The sequence below is a fragment of the Bos javanicus genome, chromosome 18 (assembly GCF_032452875.1).
Source record: "Bos javanicus breed banteng chromosome 18, ARS-OSU_banteng_1.0, whole genome shotgun sequence".
NCBI lineage: Eukaryota > Metazoa > Chordata > Mammalia > Artiodactyla > Bovidae > Bos > Bos javanicus.
The window spans coordinates 36470389-36491203 of record NC_083885.1 but is presented as its reverse complement, the minus strand read 5'-3'; the positions used below and the strand labels follow the sequence as shown (position 1 = coordinate 36491203).

The 20815-nt window shown below is 48.8% G+C and overlaps 3 protein-coding genes across 7 annotated transcripts in view; 2 read left to right on the top strand and 1 right to left on the bottom strand.

Annotated features, from left to right (window-relative positions):
* The first annotated feature begins 12 nt into the window (after window positions 1–12).
* CHTF8 (chromosome transmission fidelity factor 8) lies at window positions 13–11057 on the top strand. Of its 2 annotated transcripts, none has more exons than XM_061387741.1 (4): window positions 13–106; window positions 7567–7624; window positions 7889–8006; window positions 8402–11057. In XM_061387741.1, the coding sequence occupies exons 2-4, from the start codon at window positions 7602–7604 to the stop codon at window positions 8624–8626; spliced, it is 366 nt and encodes a 121-aa protein (XP_061243725.1). In that variant the 5' UTR covers window positions 13–106; window positions 7567–7601; the 3' UTR covers window positions 8627–11057. The 2 variants fall into 2 exon arrangements, with proteins under 2 accessions (XP_061243725.1, XP_061243726.1); XM_061387742.1 differs by lacking the exon at window positions 13–106 and adding an exon at window positions 412–500 and having other exon boundaries at window positions 8402–8626.
* DERPC (DERPC proline and glycine rich nuclear protein) lies at window positions 8623–11057 on the top strand. The gene has a single exon (XM_061387730.1). The coding sequence runs from the start codon at window positions 8623–8625 to the stop codon at window positions 10243–10245; it is 1623 nt and encodes a 540-aa protein (XP_061243714.1). The 3' UTR covers window positions 10246–11057.
* HAS3 (hyaluronan synthase 3) overlaps window positions 11052–20815 on the bottom strand; it is a 26603-nt gene continuing 16839 nt past the window's right edge. For all 4 annotated transcript variants that reach the window (XM_061387723.1, XM_061387725.1, XM_061387722.1 and 1 more), the window contains 3 exons: window positions 18582–19217; window positions 15635–15736; window positions 11052–14813 (listed from right to left, as the gene is read on the bottom strand). In XM_061387723.1, coding sequence (XP_061243707.1) covers window positions 13890–14813; window positions 15635–15736; window positions 18582–19217 — 1662 coding nt within the window. In that variant the 3' untranslated portion in view covers window positions 11052–13889. The remainder of the gene's footprint in view (window positions 14814–15634; window positions 15737–18581; window positions 19218–20815) is intronic.

Here is a 20815-nt window from a genome sequence, read left to right as displayed (position 1 = left end):
AGGCCGGAAGTGCGCAGGCAGTGCTCGCGGCGGCGGCGACGGCGGCGGGAGGTTCGGTTGTCGCCCGTTGGCCGCGCGGCGCCGCGATCGGCGGCCGCCATTGCAGGTCAGGCCGCGGGCAGGGAGCGCGGGAGGCCGCGGGGAGCGAGGGCTGAGCCGGGGATGGGGAGGCGAGGGTGCGAGAGAGCGGGAAGCTAGGAAGCTGGGGCCGGGCGGGGCGCGCGGCTCGAGGAGAAGAATGGCGAGCTGAGGGGCGGGGAGCGGCGGGCGGGGGAGGGGAGGCCGGGAAGGGGGAGGGGAGCGGGGAGGGCCGCGCAGAGGTGGGGGCGACCCAGAGGCGCCCTCGGGGTAGGAGAGCCGGGAATTGCGGAGAAGGGAGCGGTGCGGAGTCGGAAGGCGGAGGGAAGGGAGCGAGCTGGGCGGAGCGGGAGAAGGGCGGAAAGAGTGGCCGAGCGCGGGCGGAGGACGGAGAAGGGGGCGGCGCGGGCCGGAATCTCGAGGTATGTGCGGGAAGGGGCTTTTTTCCCTGGGTTGGGAGGGAACCCAGCACGCGATGCTTGCTAGAGTGGGGGAGACCTGGAACCCAGGAAGTAGCGGGAACATCAGAAAGGGTCTAAGCGGGGGGTAGGACTGTGAGTTCTTTGGAGGGGACATTTTTAAATCTTGGGGGGAAGAGGCTATTGGGAGCGGTAGTTGGGAGAGTGACTGGAAGGAAGAGATTGTCTGGAGAGTGATCCAGCTTCTTTTGTGGGTGGAGTGAGAGGCCGGAGAAGAGTGGGGTGGAGTTCGGGTCCTGGAGGAGCGAAGTACTTAAGAATTGGGGGACATAGGAAACGATTTGGAAGATGAGGGTGGTAGAGGAATAACGTTTAGAGCGATCTTTAGGAGGGTGAACGGTTTGGAAAGACCATTCTGGGGTTGGAGGGTGGAGTTTAAAATAGTTTCTTTGGGAGGTAGGAGAAAGGCTTGGTAAGAGGTCCTAGAGAAAGTCGGGGGGGTTGGGGGGGAGGTGGGCAAGAGACGGGTAGCGGACAGAGAAGTCCCAGAAAGTGAGAGGGGCTAGAAATAGGAAGTGCTTGTAGCTCAATTTCCAGGGAGAGGAGGAGGGGGTCGGGGGAGATGGTGAAGATGGGGCTGGTGGGAGGGAAATCCAGTATAGAGGGAGACCTCTAGCAGAGCTAGACAGGAAGGGACTTTGGGCAAGGGAGGGGCTCAGGGCAGTAAAAGGAGGAAGGGTAGATGGGGCCGCAGAGTAGCAGAAGATGGAGAAAACTGGAGTAACTCAGAACGACTGAAGCCATCTTTTCTACCTATTGTCTACGAATACCAGTAATTGATTCCCTCCATCATGGGAATCTTAAAACGTGATGGGAAAGTCCCACATGTATGCATAGTGTCCACACACGTTTTTGAACACACTGTTCACTAATGAAAAGTTCGGAAGCATTCAGTTCCACCTACCCTCCATGGCCCCTTTTCAGAGGAGAGCAGACTTCTCATTTAGAAACTGGATTTTAGCATTTAATAAGTCTGTCAAGAGACAAGGTCTTCCCTTGAAACTTAGATTATCCCCATCAGTCACAAAACCACAGTAACACTGCTAATAAAAGTAATCTGTATCCAGTTGTATGTAAAAGTTCATGAATTGTTCATTTGCTGGAAAGGCACACAGAAATAGCTACCATGCTTAGAGAAGAAAACCTTCCAGAACTTAATCCCTGAAGCAGATTGGTAAACCCTGCCTGCCATGTTTGAATTGTTCTCCCATTGTGTAAACTTGACTTTATTCTTAGAACATGCTGCTTTTATAGGATGTTTTAGTCCACTGTAAAGATTAAAATAATAATTAAACAGAGTAAAGTCACTCTATTGGACATGTACTAAGAAAATGCCATGTTCCTCCAGGTAATCAGTAGCTTGACCCTAAGTTTTACCATGTTAGGCACATGCTAAGGACTTTACATTCATAACTTCATTTAATAAAACAACCTTTTTGAGATAGGTTTTTTTATGCTCAGTTTATTGGTGGAGAAACTGACATTACGTTACCTCCATCATACATAGGCTAGAAAGATGGTAGACTCAAAGAAGGCAGGTCTGACACTGAATTCTCACTAAATCCCTGAACACAGAATAGTCTTTGGGACTGAATAAGGACTCAATAAATGCTAATTGTTGGCCCAGCAATTTGCAAATATTTTGTCATATTTAATTTTTTAATAAAAATGAATTTTAAAAAAGTGAAAGTCTTTATTCCCCTTTTTTTTAAAAAAAAAATTTGTAAGGGCCTAATGAAAACAATTTTAAAAAGACTGTTTAGCTCTAATAAAATTTAATTCTGTGTAGTTAGGTTAAACCATTGAGTCAGAGCCCATTGTTTCCATAAAAGCTGCATATTCTGTTTAATACCATACATACCTCACTTTCTGCTGCATCTTATTTTGGGAGCTGTTAACCATTAAGGATCCTTGCTCATTGCTATTCTCTGTTAAGCGCTTAGTAATATTAACAAACAATTCAGAAACCAATGGATAAAAAATTTTGTAGATAAGATGAATCAGTGAGAAAGAATGCTCTGTTCTTTTGACTGACTTTGTCTAACATTAAGGAAACGGGTTTGGGCCATAATTTTGAATCCTGGAGCTGACCTTGAGTACATCTCTAGGGATTTCAGAAACTTAAGCCTCATCAATTGGATATGATGAAAAGCAGGCTTACTTGATTTCAGCTGCCTACCCCACAGATGTCATAGTGGCAGTATGTAAGATTTTCCTCATAGGTGGTTTATTTGCCATCCTGTGGTAGATGCTGTGAGAAGGGCAGTGTTTATAAAGCAAGTTCCTCTATAGACATCAGGCATGGGGGTGGGGGGTCCTATGTGAAAGGACCAAAGGAAAGGGTGGATTGTGGGGGAGTTACGGCCATATTCCGCAGCAGCCACTCTCAGGTGTTCGACCAGTTACTTAACCTTTAGCTTCTACGCTTGTTTCCTCACTGTAAAAAGGCAGTGACAGACAGTGCCTGTATCATAGCATTGTTTGCAAGGTGAAAAAAAATCCAGGGAAATGTTCAGAGAGGTTTAGCTATGTTAGAAATGAAGCTTCTGTATTAAAAAGATAATGCTTTGCCTGAACTTTTCTTCCTAAGAAACTGGTGGCACTTTGATTTTTCAGGTTTTAATGACTTTAATAGTAACTGACTTCAAAATGACAGTTAAGATGTATCCCAGATTCGGTCTGATTTCAGACAAACCTTTTGACTTTTGATTAGGGCTCCCATTGTGAGTATGCGTTTGTTTTGAGAAGGGATTCCTTTGCTACTCTCTGGTTTGTTCAGGCCTCTTGAAGTCATGCAGACTACTGTCTTGAGAAACAACAGTGTTTCAACTTTACTTGCAACCTCCAAAATATCTCCAGGTCTTAGGATTGGGAATGATCTGAGGTAACCTCAGATATTTCTAAAAAAATTTTAGATACTATTTCCAGAAATCTTGAACCCCCCCCCCCCCCCCCGCAAAAAGACATTTTGTTTTTGTCTTTCCATAAAGGAAAAAAATAGGAGTTAAAATGTACACAATGCTTTTTAAAAAGTTTCTTTTACATAGCTAAAGTCATTTGACTAACGAGTACAGAACACATGTATTTATTTAGCCATGTAACAGCCTCAAAAACGTAGGTAGAAAAAAAATTTCCCCTTTTATAAGAGGGGATAGGGAGTCAAAATAATTCATTGCAGGGAAAAGGTGTTTGGTTTTTTCCATACCTTCCATCTCCAAGTCCATACTGTAGTCGTGGCCTTTGAGACTCCACTCTGAAATACATTGAATTTAAACATCTTTTTAAAAAGTAAGATCATAACATTCTTCCTGGCTCTACAGGAACTTGGAATTATTATTCTTAACCAAAGACAGTTGATCCTATCTAAATTTGGGATTAAACTCAAGGCTGTTGAGAGAGAGAGGTGCTGGGCAATCTTTTCCACTGACTTTTAGTTTCGTGATTTGATACGGTACATTGGTCAAACTGTGCCTTCAGATATTGCTCTTGATAACAGCTGCAGTTTCTACACAAGCAGTACCTTAGAACAGACACTTAAAAGTTGCATTGGTTATTTGTAAATGTTGGAATGAGTTGAGACTGAAGACTTAGAAATCTCTTTGTTTTACAGAAATTTTTCATTTAATGTTACTTGTTACCAACAGGATTTGACTTATATTTTACTTCTTCACCTCTTTGTTTTCCTACTAACTTGCTCTGCCTGCTCTCAAGGGGATGGGGACATATTAGACTGCATGTTCTCATGTTTTTACTTTGACTTTTCACTTTCATGCATTGGAGAAGGAAATGGCAACCCACTCCAGTGCTCTTGCCTGGAGAATCCCAGGGGCGGGGGAGCCTGGTGGGCTGACGTCTAATGGGGTCACACAGAGTTGGACACGACTGAAGTGACTTAGCTACACTGGGTGAAATGCACCTCCATTAGGTGTGTTATTAGTGAAGTGCCCAGGTAAACATACCTCGTTTTAAGAACAGCTGTTTAGAGCATGGAGCAAGAAAAAGAACAATCTGATTCAGCCAGTGGGATATTTTAAGGTGCTAAAGGAGAATTTTAAAATACAAAGGGATGCGTTCCCCTGCATTATTTATTAATACTAACTTGGTAAATACACCCCCATGTACATAAATATAGCCACATCAGTCCACGGGTTCCTATGAGCTAGACTTTTGCAAGCTGGGTGTGAACTTCATTTGTCATCACTTTCTCCAGCCTCATTAGGTCTAAAGTGTTTAGGTCACAGGATTTTTGTTTTTAGGAGAATTGCTAGCTGCCTGCCTGTATCAATAGGTGTACTCAAGCAGGGCCGCCTACATAAGTGGATAGAGAGCTGTGTGGTCTTGTTGGAGCATTAGCAACAAGTATGGAAGTGCAGCTACTCTGACCCAGCTACCAGGCATCTGTTTTCCTTTATCCACTTCGACCACTTTTTTTCTGGTTTTTGTTTTTATTTATTTAGCTTTTTTGGCCACACCTCGCAGCTTGTGGGCTCTTAGTTCTCTGACCCAGGCCCATGGCAGTGAAAGCCCTAAGTAGGCCACTGTTTTGAATTCTTGTTCTGGCAGGAGACTCCAGGAAATAGGGAATGCACCAAAAGTATTTCTATTAATACATCCCCTTTTTCTAAACAGTCCGTACATTCCTACCTCAGAGTTAGAGGTCTTAAGGGTTAATCGCCTTCCCTGCTGTGATTTTCCTAAAATGTGTATCTGTGTGAACGCTTTATTGCTTCTCTGAAACTACCTGTATTTTACTATCACTTGCACTTACCAAAGAAAATACACTGTATCATCAGTCACCAAAAGTTTATTTAAATCAAATGAATATTGTAAAGCAGTTATCAGGCAAAAAAATAAATACAGTTTTAAAAACTCATTTACAAGAACTCTTTCTTGATCTACATGTATTTATTAACCCTTAGAAACTTCACAACTTCAGTTTCAGTTATTGAGCCTTTTTTGATTTATGGCTAAAGTGTACCTACCATGCTCTTAAGTTTTATAGTTATAATGTGGAAATGCTGATTTACTTATCCTTTGAAAAATCAGCTATATGTTAGTCTTTTAAAGCAGTTCCACATCTTACAATATTTGGTCTTCATAATAGTTAAATGAAGCCCACAATCTAGGTTTTAGCCCCACAGTGACTTGGGTATGATGAGTGTCCACACTTCAGGCTGGAACCTGAACTTAGGGCTTCTAATTTTAAATTGTTAGTCTTTCTCCTTCAGGAGACCTTGGGAGAATATTAAAAGTGCTTTGGTTGGTCTGTTGATGGTGGAGGTAGGGCCTTCTTACCTGTCAGACCTTTGTTCACCTGGGCCAGTGTATTACCTGTGGTCAGGGGGTACCACACTTGGCAGTGCTGCAGCAGGTCTGGCGTATTCAAGCATGCCTTCCGGATGTAGCTCTTGCTAAATGCATGTAAGCAGTGCCTGCCTGATGCTTTCATGCCTTTCTGTCCTCTCTTGGTTTTCTCCTTGGTTGAGAGGTATTGATTACAAGCGTGAAGTCAGATGGCCTACGTTTTTACGCTGGCTCTGCTACCTGCTAGCTGTGTTTGTACCACATATAAGCAAGAGTATATCCCTCAGTAGCTTCTATCTGCAAAATACGGCTAAGTCCTTGTCTCACAGTAGTTGAATGAGATACCATCCATAATATGTATATGCACAGCATCTGATTCATAGTAAAAATTGAATAAATACTGCTGCTGCTAAGTCGCTTTAGTTGTGTCCGACTCTGTGTGACCCCATGGACGGCAGCCCACCAGGCTCCCCTATCCCTGGGATTCTCCAGGCAAGAACACTGGAGTGGGTTGCCATTTCCTTCTCCAATGCATGAAAGTGAAAGTCAAGTTGCTCAGTCGTGTCCAACTCCCAGCGACCCCATGGACTGCAGCCCACCAGGCTCCTCCGTCCATGGGATTTTCCAGGCAAGAGTACTGGAGTGGGGTGCCATTGCCTTCTCCGGAATAAATACTAACTGCTATTTATACTTGAAGTCCAGTAATTGACCAGCCTCATGATTCCAAAGTGTGTTTGGTGCTCAAGAGTAAGAGGTTCTGCTGTCTTACAGGGATGCTGGCAGTATATTGATACTTTTCCCTGGAGATCCAAAACAAAGATTGACATGTCAATAAGGAAACCTGTTTAAGCAGGTGTTTGCTAATAGCACAATTATAATACCTGTTAACTTGTTCTACAGTTGGTAAACACTGATCTGATAACCTTACACTAGGCTTCATCTATTCATTGGAAAGATTTTTACAGAAGTCATAGTTTAGATCCCCCATCCCTTTAGTCCCCCCTTTAATCTACCTCTCTTAGGAAGACAGGTATAAGAAGCCAGTTTCAGGCAAAAATGTCCCATTTTAACTCATTCTTGTAGAGTACTGCAAACTTGCCACCAGGTGGGGCCATTGTATAAAATGAAGGATTAAGCATCAGGGTTGTTTTAGTGTCTAAATGAAAGATGGGCAATGTGTTTGATGAGAATCACATTAGAAAATAAGCTTTACCATTCACTAAAGTCTGAAGGACCTTTTCCGTTCTCTCAGCTTTTAGTTCAGAGAGATCCTTTGAATCTTGAAATAAAAGATAACCAAAGTGGCAGACATCGACTTACACCATCACCAAAGGAAAAAGTAAATCTAAAAGAATTCCTTAGTTTCTTAGACAAACACAGAATGGAAAATACAATGCCCCTGAGAAAGGCAAGTTGGCATACTGACGAGAGGGTGGGCTCTGCAGTATATGTCTTAGGTTCAAATCTTGGCTGGTTGACTAGTAGCTATGTGACCTTGAACACACTGTGGTACCTATTAACTTTCCACACTGTGGTTGACCCTTGGTGATCTGAAGCAATTCTCTATGTATAATACCAGTTTAAAAAATGTACATGCTATGGAGTTTTTAGGGGAATGAAACTAAATGTGTCTGAAGCATTTAGAAAGTGCCTGGCACACAGTATTCATTACGATTATCCTAAAAAATATATTTTTCCTCTACAGCTTCTTTTCCGTTGCTTTTTAAAGACGTAAAGCTCATGGTGCAGATTGTTATTTCCAGGTGAGTAAATTTTGAGGGTTTTAATTTAGCTTGAAAGATCAAGTCTATATAGGTTTGAAATTTCCCTGAAAGAATTGGGGTCCTCAGATGCATCCAGCACAAATCCCAGCCTTTCAGTTTTGAGTTCAGTGCGTGGCACTGCCCAATTTCCCAAGAACTTGTGCTCAACAAGGAGTTCCCTTGGGCCTTGAATGGTGGTGTAGGACACTATGATTCATCCTTCACCCCTCCAAAATAGTGTAACCGCCAGCCCTTTGCTTGCAGTGCTGGGGCTGGAGGCCTGGCAGAATGGGTGCTGATGGAGCTACAGGGGGAGATCGAGGCTCGCCACAGCACTGGATTAGCTGGAAACCTCCTGGGAGACCTACATTACACCACTGAGGTGAGGGGACTTTTCTTTCCCTGCCTAATGCCTCAGGAAAGCAAGCTACACCAAGGTGGTGCTCCCAGGACCCACAGTGAGGACTGCCCTCAGGTTTGTTATTCAGGGTCTAGCCAAGCCCCTCTTGTTCTCCCCCCCCACCCCCGACCTCTGCAGTAGCAGGGTAATTTAGCTTTGGGGAATCTGGAAAGGTCACAGTTCTGAAAGTAGACATTCTCTCACCTGGGGCCGGAAAGAGTAAAAAGGATATGAGGGTGGGTTATCCGTTGTGGCTTCTCAGCAGTGGTAGAGGGAGTGGAGGTGCCAGCATTGACTCCTAAGAGCATCTCTAGAAGGCACTTGAATATTATGACTTCGCCCTGAACCTCAGGCATCTCATTCTTGTTCTGCCAAAGGGAATCCCTGTGCTGATCGTGGGGCATCATATCCTATATGGGAAAATCATCCACCTGGAGAAACCTTTTGCCGTCCTTGTTAAACACACTCCCGGGGAGCAGGATTGTGATGAACTTGGCTGCGAGAGTGGCACCCGGTACCTGGTGACTGCACTCATCAAAAACAAGATCCTTTTCAAAACTCGTCCCAAGCCCATCATCACCAACGTCCCCAAGAAAGTATGAAAGAACCTCGGATTTTCCCTCGAGAGCGGCCAACTCCTTGGACTCGTGCTCCCCTGCCACCTCGAGGACGGCTGGACGGTTCCCTGGGACCCCAGGGGGGGCCTGTTCTAAACACAGGCCACCCACTGGGTATGAACTCGGATCCCTTCCTTATGGCAAGCAGTTCTCTTGGTGGAAATTTGGCTCCATTTCCAAGGAATCCCTCTCCTTTTCCCACTTCATCAGGCTCACTGGCTTCAAATCCAGCACCTTTCCCTGCTGGTGCTCGTGACCCGGGCCTGGCTTCTTTTCCAAGAGGGATGAACCCCACTAGCACAGGTGCAGTTTCTTTCCCAAGGCCGGGTGGTCTCTTGGGCCCAAGCCCAGGGTCAACTCTGAATCCTAGGGCAGGGGCTCTTCCAGGCCCAGGGCCTCTGTCTAACCCAAGGCTAGGGAGTCTCCCAGGGCCAGGTCCGGTGTCCAACCCAAGGCCAAGTGGTCTTCTGGGAACAGGTCCTGACCCCAGAAGTGGTGGCCCCATGGGCCCTGGATCTGGACCCAGCCTGAGAGCGGGTGTCTTGTTGACTCCTGGAAACGGTCCTCCCAATCCTAGACCTGTTGGCCTGGGCCCTGGACCGAGTCCCAATCTGAGGTCAGGCTTTGTAGGTACAAACCCTGCCCCGAGGTCAAGTATGTTTCCAGGTCCTGGCCTTGGGCCCAACCCAAGATCAAGTGGCCTGGGCCCAGGCCTTGGGCCTAATCCAAGGGCAGGTGGCCTGGGCCCAGGCCCTAATCTGGATGCCAGAGCAGGTGGCCTCTTGGGCACAGGATCTGGTCTTAACTTAAGAATGGCTGGGCCTCAAGGCCTAGATCTTGCTCCCATTCTAAGAGCAGCAGGTCTTTTAGGAGCAAATTCAGCTTCTTTCTCACAGGCTTCTGGAAACATGGGCACAAGCCCATCTTCCATGGCCAGACTTCCTGGCCCCATAGGCCCAAATTCAGGGCCTGGCTCTCGGGGAATTGGCCTTCCAGGGCCAAATCCATCTCCCCTGTCAAGGGCTCCTGGCCCCGTTGGCCCTAATTCAGCTCATTTTGCAAGGCCTGCTGGCCCTATGGGAGTAAATGCTAATCCCTTTCCAAGGGGGACAGGTTCAGGGGGGTTGAACCCAGCTGCCTTCTCTCAGTCTTCTAACACATTGGCTTCAAACCCAATTAACTTCCAGAGGTCTGCTGGCCTCCAGGGTTCAAGTCCAGCAGTTTTCCCAAGAGCCTCTGGGCCACTAGGCCCCAACCCAGCTAACTTCCCAAGGGCCACTGGCTTACAGGGTCCAAGTCCAGCTACCTTCCCCAGGTCTATTGGCCCGTTAGGCCCTGGTCAGGTTACCTTCCCCAGGCCAGCTCCAGGGCCACTAGGCTCTTCGCCAGCTGGCCCCGTGGGTATCAACCCAGCTCCTTTTGCAAGGCCAACTGGGACCCTGGGTGTAAACCCAGCTTCCTTTCCAAGAATGAATGGCCCTGTGAGCAAGACTTTGGTTCCATTTCCTAGAGTGGGGAGCCTCCCTGGCACAAACCCAGCTGCTTTCCCCAGACCAGGGGGTCCAATGGCTGCAATGTACCCAAATGGAATGTTGCCCCCTTAAACACCATTTTCTCTCCAGGACCACCTTGGTTTCCAGGCACTGTGGTTCTGGGCAGGTAAAGTAGTAGATATGGAACTACAATCTGAAGTACATACCTGGGGCTCAGGTTCAAATGAGCCTTTTTCCCCACTCTGCGTCTTTCTTGACTGAAGGAACTTTAACTGTGGGATGTGGACTTTAGCAGGTGGGAATGATCCCACCTTGAGAGAAGGAATCTCCAGCCTTCAGGAGCCTGCTGTGCTTTTGTCCCACAGCTTTCTGCCCCTTGTTTCTTACTGGTTTCTTGAATTGTTCTTGTGGACCTTTCCTCAGGGATACATTGGCCTGCAGGTCCCAATTCATACATAGTCCCCTGCTCACCACTGGAGAATGAGCTCACTGCTCTCTAGAAATGTTGCATTGGTGAAAGGACCATGCTTCTGCAACACTGACCTGGTCATCCTCTACTGCCATACCTTCTTCCCCTGGGGACTTGAACACCGAACAGGGAAGTGCAGCCACTTCAGAGAGCCACCAAATAGAGCATCCGCTTGACTGACTGGGTCTGCAGCTTCCTTCTCCTGGGACTTAGAGGAAGCCAGAACCAAGGCTACACTGCTCATCCAACTCCCTCTCCACTGGTACTCCCAATCAAAGAACCTCAAGATTAAACTGATGTGGATGGGATTATGGGAATTGGGGTGGGGGGTGGGGGATAAAGGGGAGAAATCACTGTGCTTTGTTCAGCCTGATGTGAAAGGATGGTTGGTGTTTTTCCCACATTGTATCTTTTCTTACTGTTTCTTTAATAAATGAGATGAGAGGGCTGTTGATTTCACTCCCTTTTTATTACCTGTTCCACAGGGAAGGAAGTTTACCCACTGCTTTTCATTGTTTCAGCTTGGCCACAATCCTCCATGACCTCTCAGATAATACACTTTCATTTAAGGAGGAAGCAAGCTTTGGTTTTTAGCCTTAACTGGTTAGCTAGGGCTAACTCATTGGCTCAGTAATTTCTCCAAAGATCCTATGCATCATCTACAGTAAAAACTAAGCCACCACAGGTGTGCAGTTACTAAGCAGGCCTACTGTATTCCCCAGGTCCAGAGGCAGCTTTGACAACTTACCTGCTTCTGAGTTCCATTGGAATTACCTTGACAAAACTAGTTCTGCCTCAAATACCCATCTTGGAACTGAATTACAGACCTTTCATTAGTTCAAAGAGGGAAGGAGGAGTTCAGAGATACCAGCCTTAAGTGAGATTCTTTATTTTGACAAATAAGTGCAGTATAAAAAATTTCACCAGAAAGTAAAAAAAAAAAAAAAAGTAAAAATAAATATGTTTACAAATTGTAGAAATAATACAAAAGAGGGTTAAAATTCTCATTGAGGAAAAACCAAAACGTGTCCAATTGTATAAAGGCTCTTCCCTTGCAAGAACGGGAATAAAGCTGAAGACCCAGTTTGGTTTCGCTGCTGAAAAATGTACAAAATAACTTAGAAAAACCAGTCGAGGTCAAACGTTGTGAGCCCACTTGTACCTGCCTGCTCGACCTGGGGAAAGTTGGTGATCTCTTAAGTGCAAGGCAGAGCTGAGAGGCGGACTGCCCAGACTCTCCATCTGGGCGTCCATCCCACGTTAACCTTCAAGTAAATGCTGAAGAAAAACAAGCCCTTAGTGAAGTCAGCACTGCAGTTGGCTGACCGGATTTCCTCCATTGTAGTGCTCAAAATAGTTTACTTCTTGGCCAGCAAAAACACGGAAGAGCCCGGAACAACTGCCTTTAGCAAATGCCTGCTGCCTCTTCCTAGCCTTCTGGATTAGGCCTGATGTCAACCAACAGTCTTCTCAGAAGCTTGAGGCCTATGCGATGCAGCAGTGTTGGCGCACCTGGAAAACCCACGAGTTGGCGGGTGATGAAGGGAAGCACCAGGGTTTGCCAGTCTGACTCAGAGTGCACCTAGTTCCTTTGTGGGTAGCACCTGGGCACACTAGAGGCTTGCCCCTCAACTACTCTCCACCTTGGTGCTGGTTCTGACAGGTCAGCAGGCCCTCTGGAGTGGACATTTGGAGAGAGCACACTGGAGCAAGTGACCCCTAAGTCAAAGGCTTAGTCAGTATCCCAGGTTTTAAACCCAAGAGCTCAGAGCAGTCTTGTGGATTGCAAATCTGTAGAAAATGGCCTTCCCTCACACCCTCTCCAAAAAAGCAGAGGAAAACCAAACATCCTCAAGAGGCGTGAGAGAAGACAAGAACCTTAGAATTTAGATACCAGTTCCATCCCCTTGTTTGATTTCTGGACAGGAGCAAGCAAATGCAGTAGTGACTATCCACAACTTGGCTGTAAGAATTCCCTGGAGAAGCCACTGAGGAGAATGGACAGTCTCAACGATGACCAGCTTGGACTGAGGGCTCACTTAGGGAATGCTGAAAAGCTTTCCATTAGAGGTGATTGTCAAGAACTATAGCCTGAATGTCATGTGTGCTGTCCAGCTGCCAAGGAACCTGTCCAGGCAGTTCCAGGCTGCAGCCAGTTTGGTCAGAGACTCCTAACAGTTTTCCCCCCACATGCTGACGGCAGGCTGGCCTACTGCAGAGGGGCCAATGAGAGCCCTAGGCTCTGTCTCACTTGCCACCTTGAAAAACTTAACTCGGTGAGGAGGAGGGTGGGAGAGGTGACTTATCACTGTGAAGGGAAGCCAAGTGAGAAGGCTGGCTTAGACTCAGAGCTGAATTTGAGAGAGGAATTCAGGAGTATACAGCTTGTAATACCCAAGTCCTCACTTCCTTTCTCATCATGTTAGGGTTTAATCTTCTTGGTAGATGACCAGAACATTTTACCTTCTTAGAAGAGATCACAGACAAGCTAATCTAGATGTTTGGGCAATTTCCAGGTAGAATTGTCAGCTCCCAGCCTCCCTGTAACCCATGGCTTTTAGCACCACCACCACCACCACCGTTTGTTCCTCCTGGCCAGCTTTCCTTTTTAACATATATACACACACATACACACACACACACACTTAACAACAGTACAGTGCTAACTCCCTGCTAGTCTGGCTCATCCTTGGGATGCTGAGATGCGGAATGAGGTACTTCACATAAGAAAGCACCATTCCCGGACCCTGTTTTCTGATGCCCAAAGATCAGGCTTCTGGGCCTTGTATTTCAGGCACAATCTTATTGCATTGATAACTAGATTGAGGTGGGGACATGTTACTAGCTGGCCCAGATCACTCAAAAGTACTCCCACCACCTCTGATTGTGTTCAGGTGGACTAAGAGAACCCCTTTCCTTGGGCCCTTGTTGCTCACTCACCCATGAGAAGTTGCCACTGAATGGAACTTACTATTTGCTTTAGCACACTTCTGAGTTCCCTCTGGATCTCAGGGGAGGAAGTGGAATCTTGCCCAGAGGCCACCTGTATGTGCGGAGGCAACAGACAAGCGGCCTGAAAACAGTATGCCTCCTCTGCCTCTCCTCCGCTGCACTGGACTTGCCTCCTTGAAGCAGAGCTGTCCCAGGCCATACGACAGTCACCATTCTTTGCACTTTGGACCATTAAGAAACTTAAACAGCACTCCCTCTCCCTCCCACCCTGTCTTTTCTGTTCCCCTTCCCTCCCTTACCCATTGCACTCGTCCCGCTCTGCTTGGGGGCTGCATCACACCTCAGCAAAGGCTAAGCTATACTGTTCTGGCTTCTTCCCGCATCGCCGGGCGATGATGGCCAGGTACAGCATGAGGAGGGCCACCCAGTAGCAGCCGTACAGGATGGCCCCAGAGACCAGGAAGGCCAGCTCTGTCTCACTGAACAGATCCTGGCAGTAAGCTGTGTAGGCCAGCCCCCCAAGGAGGACTGCCACCCAGATGGACACAGGGATGAGGCCAATAAAGTTCACCACGATGGTTTTTCGGCCAGAGGTGCCCCAGCCAGACTTGTTGATGGTAGCAATGGCAAAGATCTTGGCCGGCAGGAGGCTGGACATATAGAGAAGGGAGTAGAGCGACATGAAGATCATCTCTGCGTTGCCCCGCAGGAAGCAGGCGTAGGTGGCCTTGATAATGCCCACTAGCTGCACTGTCAGCAGAAAGAGGAGAATGTTCCAGATGCGGCCCCGGTAGAAGAGCTGTATGACCGTGGCAATGAGGAAGAAGGGGAAGAAACCTGTGACCACTGACTCGTAGGTCATCCAGAGGTGGTGCTTGTGGAACCACAGAGAGTTGTAGAGCCACTCCCGGAAGTAAGACTTGCTCCAGCGAGTCTGCTGGTTGAGCCACCGGAGGTACTTGGTGGGGGTCTCCGTGAGGCATTTAGAACGAGCTGTATACTTAGTCCTGTAGCCAAGACTCAGGACTCGGTTGGTGAGGTGCCGGTCATCCCCAAAGCTGCACTTGCTGCCCAGAAACTTCTGGTGGTACCAGTCCTCTAGGAATTGCTGAAGGAGGCTGTTACGGTACATGCCCAAGGGCCCACTGATGCACTGCACACAGCCAAAGTAGGACTGGCAAGCCCGCTCCACGTTGAAGGCCATCCAGTACCGCACACTGCTCAGGAAGGAGATCCATGAATCGTACTTGTTGAGGATCTGCAAGGGAACCAGAGATTCTGGGCCTCCTTGCCTGATGATGAGAGCCCCAGGAGACAGACACCAGAGAACAGGAGGCCTCCTTACACTCTGAGATCTGTAGCCCTTGGCTCTAGTTTCTGTCCACAAGTCCCAGCTCTCTCAGAGATGGGAAACCAGAGGCTGAGAGGAGGCAACCACACCCAGTCAACTCTTCTCAGCACCAGCCCCACCTCTCCTCTGTGTCATATGCACCAACTGTCCCAATGAAGTGCTCTAGCAGCCAAAGCCACCTTCAATCTCAGGAGGCAGCCTGTGGTGGCGGCTGAGAGCAAGGCTTGAGAAAGAAGCAAAGTAACACCCCAGCCCCCTACACTGACCCTTTCTGCAGTTGGAAAGCTTCTTGGAAAGACATGGTATGTTGCCAGTAGTTCCCTTGGAAGAAGATCTGGCCCTTTATTCATACCATACTGCACAGAGCTCTTCACTGCATTGTCCCCAACAGCAAGCGTTTTTCAGGGGGTCTAACTTTGGAGGTGCTTGCTGCACCACTGGCCAAAAAGGAAGCACTCTCTAGGATGGATGGCCTCAGAATACTGTGCCTCTCCCAGCAGCACAGGCTCTCTACATACCAGTCAAGTAATTTTCTGCCCCCCTGCCCCTGGTGGAAATAGAACAGGAAAGGGGGTGGGTAGCAGATGAGCCCTTTGGTACCAATAAAACTGTCAAAGAGGAAATCCCCCTCCAAAACAAAATGCCCACTTCCCCAGTATATCCAATTAGATGAAGAAGCAGAAAGAATCCAGACCCTCCACCCACAGGAATCCTTGGTTACTTCTTACTTGGACATCTCCCCCGACTCCCCCTACTTGAGGGTCCTCCTCCAGGACTCGAAGCATCTCAATGGTGCAGGCTGGATCCAGCACAGTGTCAGAGTCACACACCTGCAGAAGGAAGGTACTGTCAGTCCATTCTGACACACACACACACACCCACCCCACCCCTGGTGGCTCACTGCCTAAGGGACATAACCCCTTCACCAGACACACTTCAAACCACTAACAAAGAGATCTATGCCAAATAGAAGGGGTGAGATGAATTACCGAGGGAAGTAAGAAACAGGAGAGTTCAGGTACCGACTTGATAGCTGCTTGGCTGAGAGAGGAACCCAGGGGACTTTCAGTGGTGGGCCCAGAAAGGGAAAAGTGTCTAGTACTGGACAGATCTTTAGCCCTGATTGAGCCAGGCTCCTCAGAAGTGGTCTTACTATATTTCTCTGGGGTCCTTGGGAAGAAAGGAAAACGTCACTGAAATCAGGCACTGTGGCTCGAGCAAGGCCAGCAGACATTGCTCAGAAGGCTGAGAAATGGCTCCTGCCAGAGGCTACCACCAAAGCTTGCTCACGGGATCATCACGAACCGAGCTGCCCTGTTTCAGTCTCTTAGACAGCCAGCCCAAGTGGAGGGTGTATCTAGCCCAGTCACAACCCCACCAGTGTGGCTGCCAGGCCACTTGTACCCTGTTGGCCAGGTCTCCCGGACTAGGGCCCAGCAGAGCCAAGGGCTGTTCTCACCTAGATTCCAGCTCTGGATGGGCCTAGAAGCTGGTAGCAGCTCCTCCACTCAGAACCTGGATCAAATCCTGCCCACCCACCCTCCCCTCCATGGGAGACTCCTGGTTTGATTCTGTTAGGTGACCCATTGTTGTTAATAGTTGAACCTGTACTACAAACACTTACCTGACTCCTTGTCTACATTTTAGAAAATTACTGAGATGCTGTAAAAATCCCAAATAGCCACTGGGTAGGGGAACTGGCTTCCTGACCCCAACAGAGCAAGAAACAGTATCCACAGATGAGCCCAGAGTCTGCAAAAGCCTAGAATTCTTCTACTAAAGTTGCTGAGTGAGAGCCCACTAGCCTGCAGGAAGGGGGCTGCACTCCAACCCTCTGCTTTCTCTCTCCATCCTGGAAGATTCAGTGACTGCAGACAAGCAGCAGAGGGCAGAGGGGAACCAGCCAGAGTCATCGCAGCCACTCTGACCTGCCTCCCCATTGACACATCCTTACAGCACTGGCCCAGACTGGGAAGGTCGCAGGAGGCTCAGGCCACACTCCCAGAACCTCCTCAGCTTATAGGCCAAGCTTCCCAGCGCTGCTGGTCACACAACTACTCCAGCCCTGACTCTCATTCCTCACACTGCAGCACTTCCTTCATCCCAGGGAGGTCTTTCCAACTGAGCAAGGTTAGGAAACGGCTGCCTGGGCTTCCCCACTGGCTGAAGCAGGGTTATCTCCTGAAGAGGGAAAGACACCTTCAGCGGGCTCATGAAGACAGACTGAAATCCAGAGTGTTCACTGACAGGCAGGCCCAGGGCTGCCCCAGGTGAGCCCATGTGCTGACCCACCAGAACACACTGGAAAGGAAGAGGTGTGGGAGGGCAGGGTTGAGGGGATCCTGTGCTTCGAGGGAATAGACAGCAGTCACTACGGCTTGAGCCTGTGCCAGGGCTCCAGGGCTTTTTCTAAGTCGTCTGAGTCCACTGGCAAGTCTCAAAGGCCCCTGACCCTAGACGGACTGCAGAATTAAGACCTGTCTCACAGCCCTCCCTCTCTGGCGCTGAGGAGGCCCTTGGGCCTAGGAAGGCAGGAAGAGGTAGGTGTACCAACTCTTATGCGAGGGTACAACTTGCCAAACAGCCAAGACAAAAAAATCTGCAGCAAGCTAATTTTAGGTGGGTACCGTATAGAAAATTTAAATATTGGAGTACGCAACATGCTGTCAGCAAGACTGTGCTGGTACGTAGGTGGGCGACCACAGCAGCTGCTATTCATTCAAGCAATGGGCATATGTGCAGAAGGGCAGGAACAGAGAAGGGGGAACAGATGCTGGATCACAAATCTGGGTCCTGGGTGTCAGTTTCTACTCGGTACTGAGATGCATAATCTTTGATCAGTTTTCTCTAGGTTTTGTTATATGAAAACTGGAGCCGTGTTACCTTGTCAACATAATAAAATTTTCAAGGAGGTGTCAATGCCCGCTTCAGCTGGAAGCGAGGCAGGGTCTGTTGGGGTCCTGGCCCTGCCAAGATGGCTGCAGCACTGAGCTGGGGGCTAATTCGCACGTGTGTCCCTCCACCTCACAGACAAGAACCTGACACCAGAAAGAGTGAGACTTTTCATCAACCCATAACTAAAACTATCTGAGTGCTTTGGAGCATGATTCTTTTTTGCTCTTCCCCACACTTTATGAAGAGGCTCATCCCCGTGCTGTCAATGGTGAGGCAGTATTGCACAAGGACAAACGGCCTGGGCCCAACTCCTGGCTCTGCTCATTACTGCTGTGCGACATGAGGCAAGTTAGGCATTAGGCAGCTGCACTGCAGGCTCAGTTTCTGTAAGTAAAAATAAGCACGGTACCCATCCCCTAGGAATATTGTGAGGATTAAAAGAACTAAAACACATGAAATACTTATAACAGTGTCTGGTATAAAGTAAATGCTATACACTTGTTTGCCACTCTGGGGATACCAATCCACAGTCCTGCCCAGAGTCCAGAGACCTGCCCAGATTCACTCAGCTAAAGCACCAGCAGATCCAAGATTCCCGCCTAGGTCTTCTTGACCCCAGGACAGCTGTTTAAAATTACTGTGTTTACTGCCTTCTGAAGTGTAGGGGAGGAAAATACAAGACACAGGGCACCCAGACTGGACCTAAACTTCCCCAGGAGAGTATGCCTGGCTGGCTGAACACATCCACACATCCACACACACCTAGGGAAGCACCCTCACCTGGATGTAGTCCACCGAATCACCAAGGGCCTTGAAGGCCGTGTACATGACCTCTCGCTTGCCTCCCCACTTCTGCATGATGCACGAGAAGGTGCTGGCCCGCACCACGTCCCGAACGCGGTCCATGCCCTCCTGCAGGCTGGCCTCCGTCTCACCCTCACCCGCCTCATGGAAGTTGCTGCGCCACACGAAGAAGCCGGCTTGCTCGGTGCCACCGAGCACCTCGTGGAAGATGTCCAACATGTAGGCATCCTCCTGGCGATTGCCATCCACCACCAGGACCACTTTGAGGTCGGGGAAGGCGATGCGCTGGGCTGAGCGCAGGCACTTGCGCAGGTAGTCGGGGTCCTCCTGGTACGCAGCGATGCAGAGCGCCACCGAGCGCCGCAATGGGGAGGGCAGCTTCAGGGTCCGGCCTGCCCGTCGCATGCGCCGGTGCTCCAGGAAGGCAAACAGGCTCTGGATGAGCAGGTGCAGGCCCAGGATGGCACCGTACAGCCCAAAGGACAGGTAGTGTTTTTCTGTGTGGATGAACTGGTAGCCTGTCACATAAGCTGCCAGGATCCCACCCAGCACTGCCAAGGCAAACAGGCTGGTGCCCACCACGCGCAGGGCTGTTGTCAGCTGCACCGGCATCTGGTGGGAGAAGGTGGGAGAAGTGGGTCAGCGGGAGGCAGTTTCTCTGGTCAATGGCCATGGGGGCATGTTCTCTGGGCCTGGCCTAGAACTGGGGAAATGATCCACTAATAACAACCATCACCATTTATTGAACATGACTAAGACTGGAGATGCGAAAGCCAGACCAGTAGTAGTAGTAGTTTAGTAGCAGACAGAGGACAGGCAGGATCCTCTGTCCATGGGATTCTCCAGGCAAGAACGCTCAGCTCTGCCACTTACTGTGTGCCTGTTCTACCCCTTATTCATCTGTAAAATGTGTGTTGCAGCACTAACCTCCTAACAGCTTTGAGGATTACATGGGTTATATACATAAAGCACTCAAAGCAGCGTTTACTATCATTAGCTAAACCCAAGCCAGAGAGATCTGAGAGAGACCTAGCTGGTGGCAGAACTGGGATCTACCTGACCCAAAGCTCTCACAGGTAAGCTTCAGTAGCGGTGAGCCTGAGGCCAGAGGAAGCTCTGAGCATCTGAAAAGCCAAGAAGGAGGAGGAAGTGGAGGGGCAAGGGCAGCTAGGCAGCCTTTATGCCCTATACTCACCAGGGGATCACACCCATGAAGAAAGTGGGGAAGGAAAAGATGAGAAAGAGCAGGAAACAGAGAGAGGTGCCTGAGGGAAAAAAGGAGGAAACAGCTTCCCTTTCTCAAAACAACTAAATCTGTAAGAGAAAGTTTACCAATGTTCTCTGTTTTCTCATCTTTTTCTCTTTGACTTGAGAGGCAGCAAAAAAAAAAAGGGAAAGTAACCAGGAAAAGCAGACAAGGGAAAGAAAAGGAAATGAGAGCTGGGGTGTGGACAGCCCTCCTGGAAGCCCAGCACTGGGGCACCAGGGGGAACTGCAGCTGCCACTGCAGCAGCCCAGCAGCCCAGCAGCCCAGGACGGGTGCCTGCCAGGAAGCCCCATCCACTTGGCCCTAGTGCCTGCATGGAATCTCCGTCCACGTACCCCTGTACCCCTGCCCCGCTACTCCAGGAAATGCTGGCAGGTTCTGTTAGGAAAACTCAGGACTTCCAGCATCTGCCCATCTGAAAAGAGCTGTGTTTTAATGAGCCGAGTCTAGCACTTGGTACTTGAAGCCTTGTGCTGGAGACACAGCCCTACTATCGCCCTGGCTGCCTGATCTTGCCCAAATTCTCTGGGACTTAGCAACTCCTTGGGGGAGGGATTCCAATGGTTTCTTGTTCCATAGGTCCCAGGTAAATCATTATACTGAACAGTAGCCCTGAAGGACTGAGTGGGGGAGGGGAGGGGTTGGGGGAAGGCTGATGAGGACAGCTCCCTGCCCGCTACTCTGAGGCCCTCTCCCCATCTCCTCTCCTTGCCAACTGCCTGATCTGGAGAATCCTGTTACCACCACCACCCACCCTTTACAGACAAAGGGGTCTCACTTCCAAGCTTGCTCCAAGTCTAGGTCTCACTCAAACTGACTCCTGACTGCCACCTCAACACAAACATACTTTCTTGCTAGGGGGCTGGTTCCCCTGCCACCTCTCACACAGGAGGGGTGAGGAACACGTAGTCGGTGCCTAAATCAACCGGAGACTCAGGCCTCA

What these genes read in the sequence shown, in the direction of transcription:
- CHTF8 (XM_061387741.1), top strand. Translation starts at nt 7,602, where the DNA reads ATGGTGCAGATTGTTATTTCCAG. An exon ending in GTGCAGATTGTTATTTCCAG is followed by an intron (nt 7,625 to 7,888) that starts GTGAGTAAATTT and finishes CTTTGCTTGCAG; the next exon opens with TGCTGGGGCTGGAGGCCTGG. An exon ending in ACCTACATTACACCACTGAG is followed by an intron (nt 8,007 to 8,401) that starts GTGAGGGGACTT and finishes GTTCTGCCAAAG; the next exon opens with GGAATCCCTGTGCTGATCGT.
- DERPC (XM_061387730.1), top strand. Translation starts at nt 8,623, where the DNA reads ATGAAAGAACCTCGGATTTTCCCTCGAGAGCGGCCAACTCCTTGGACT.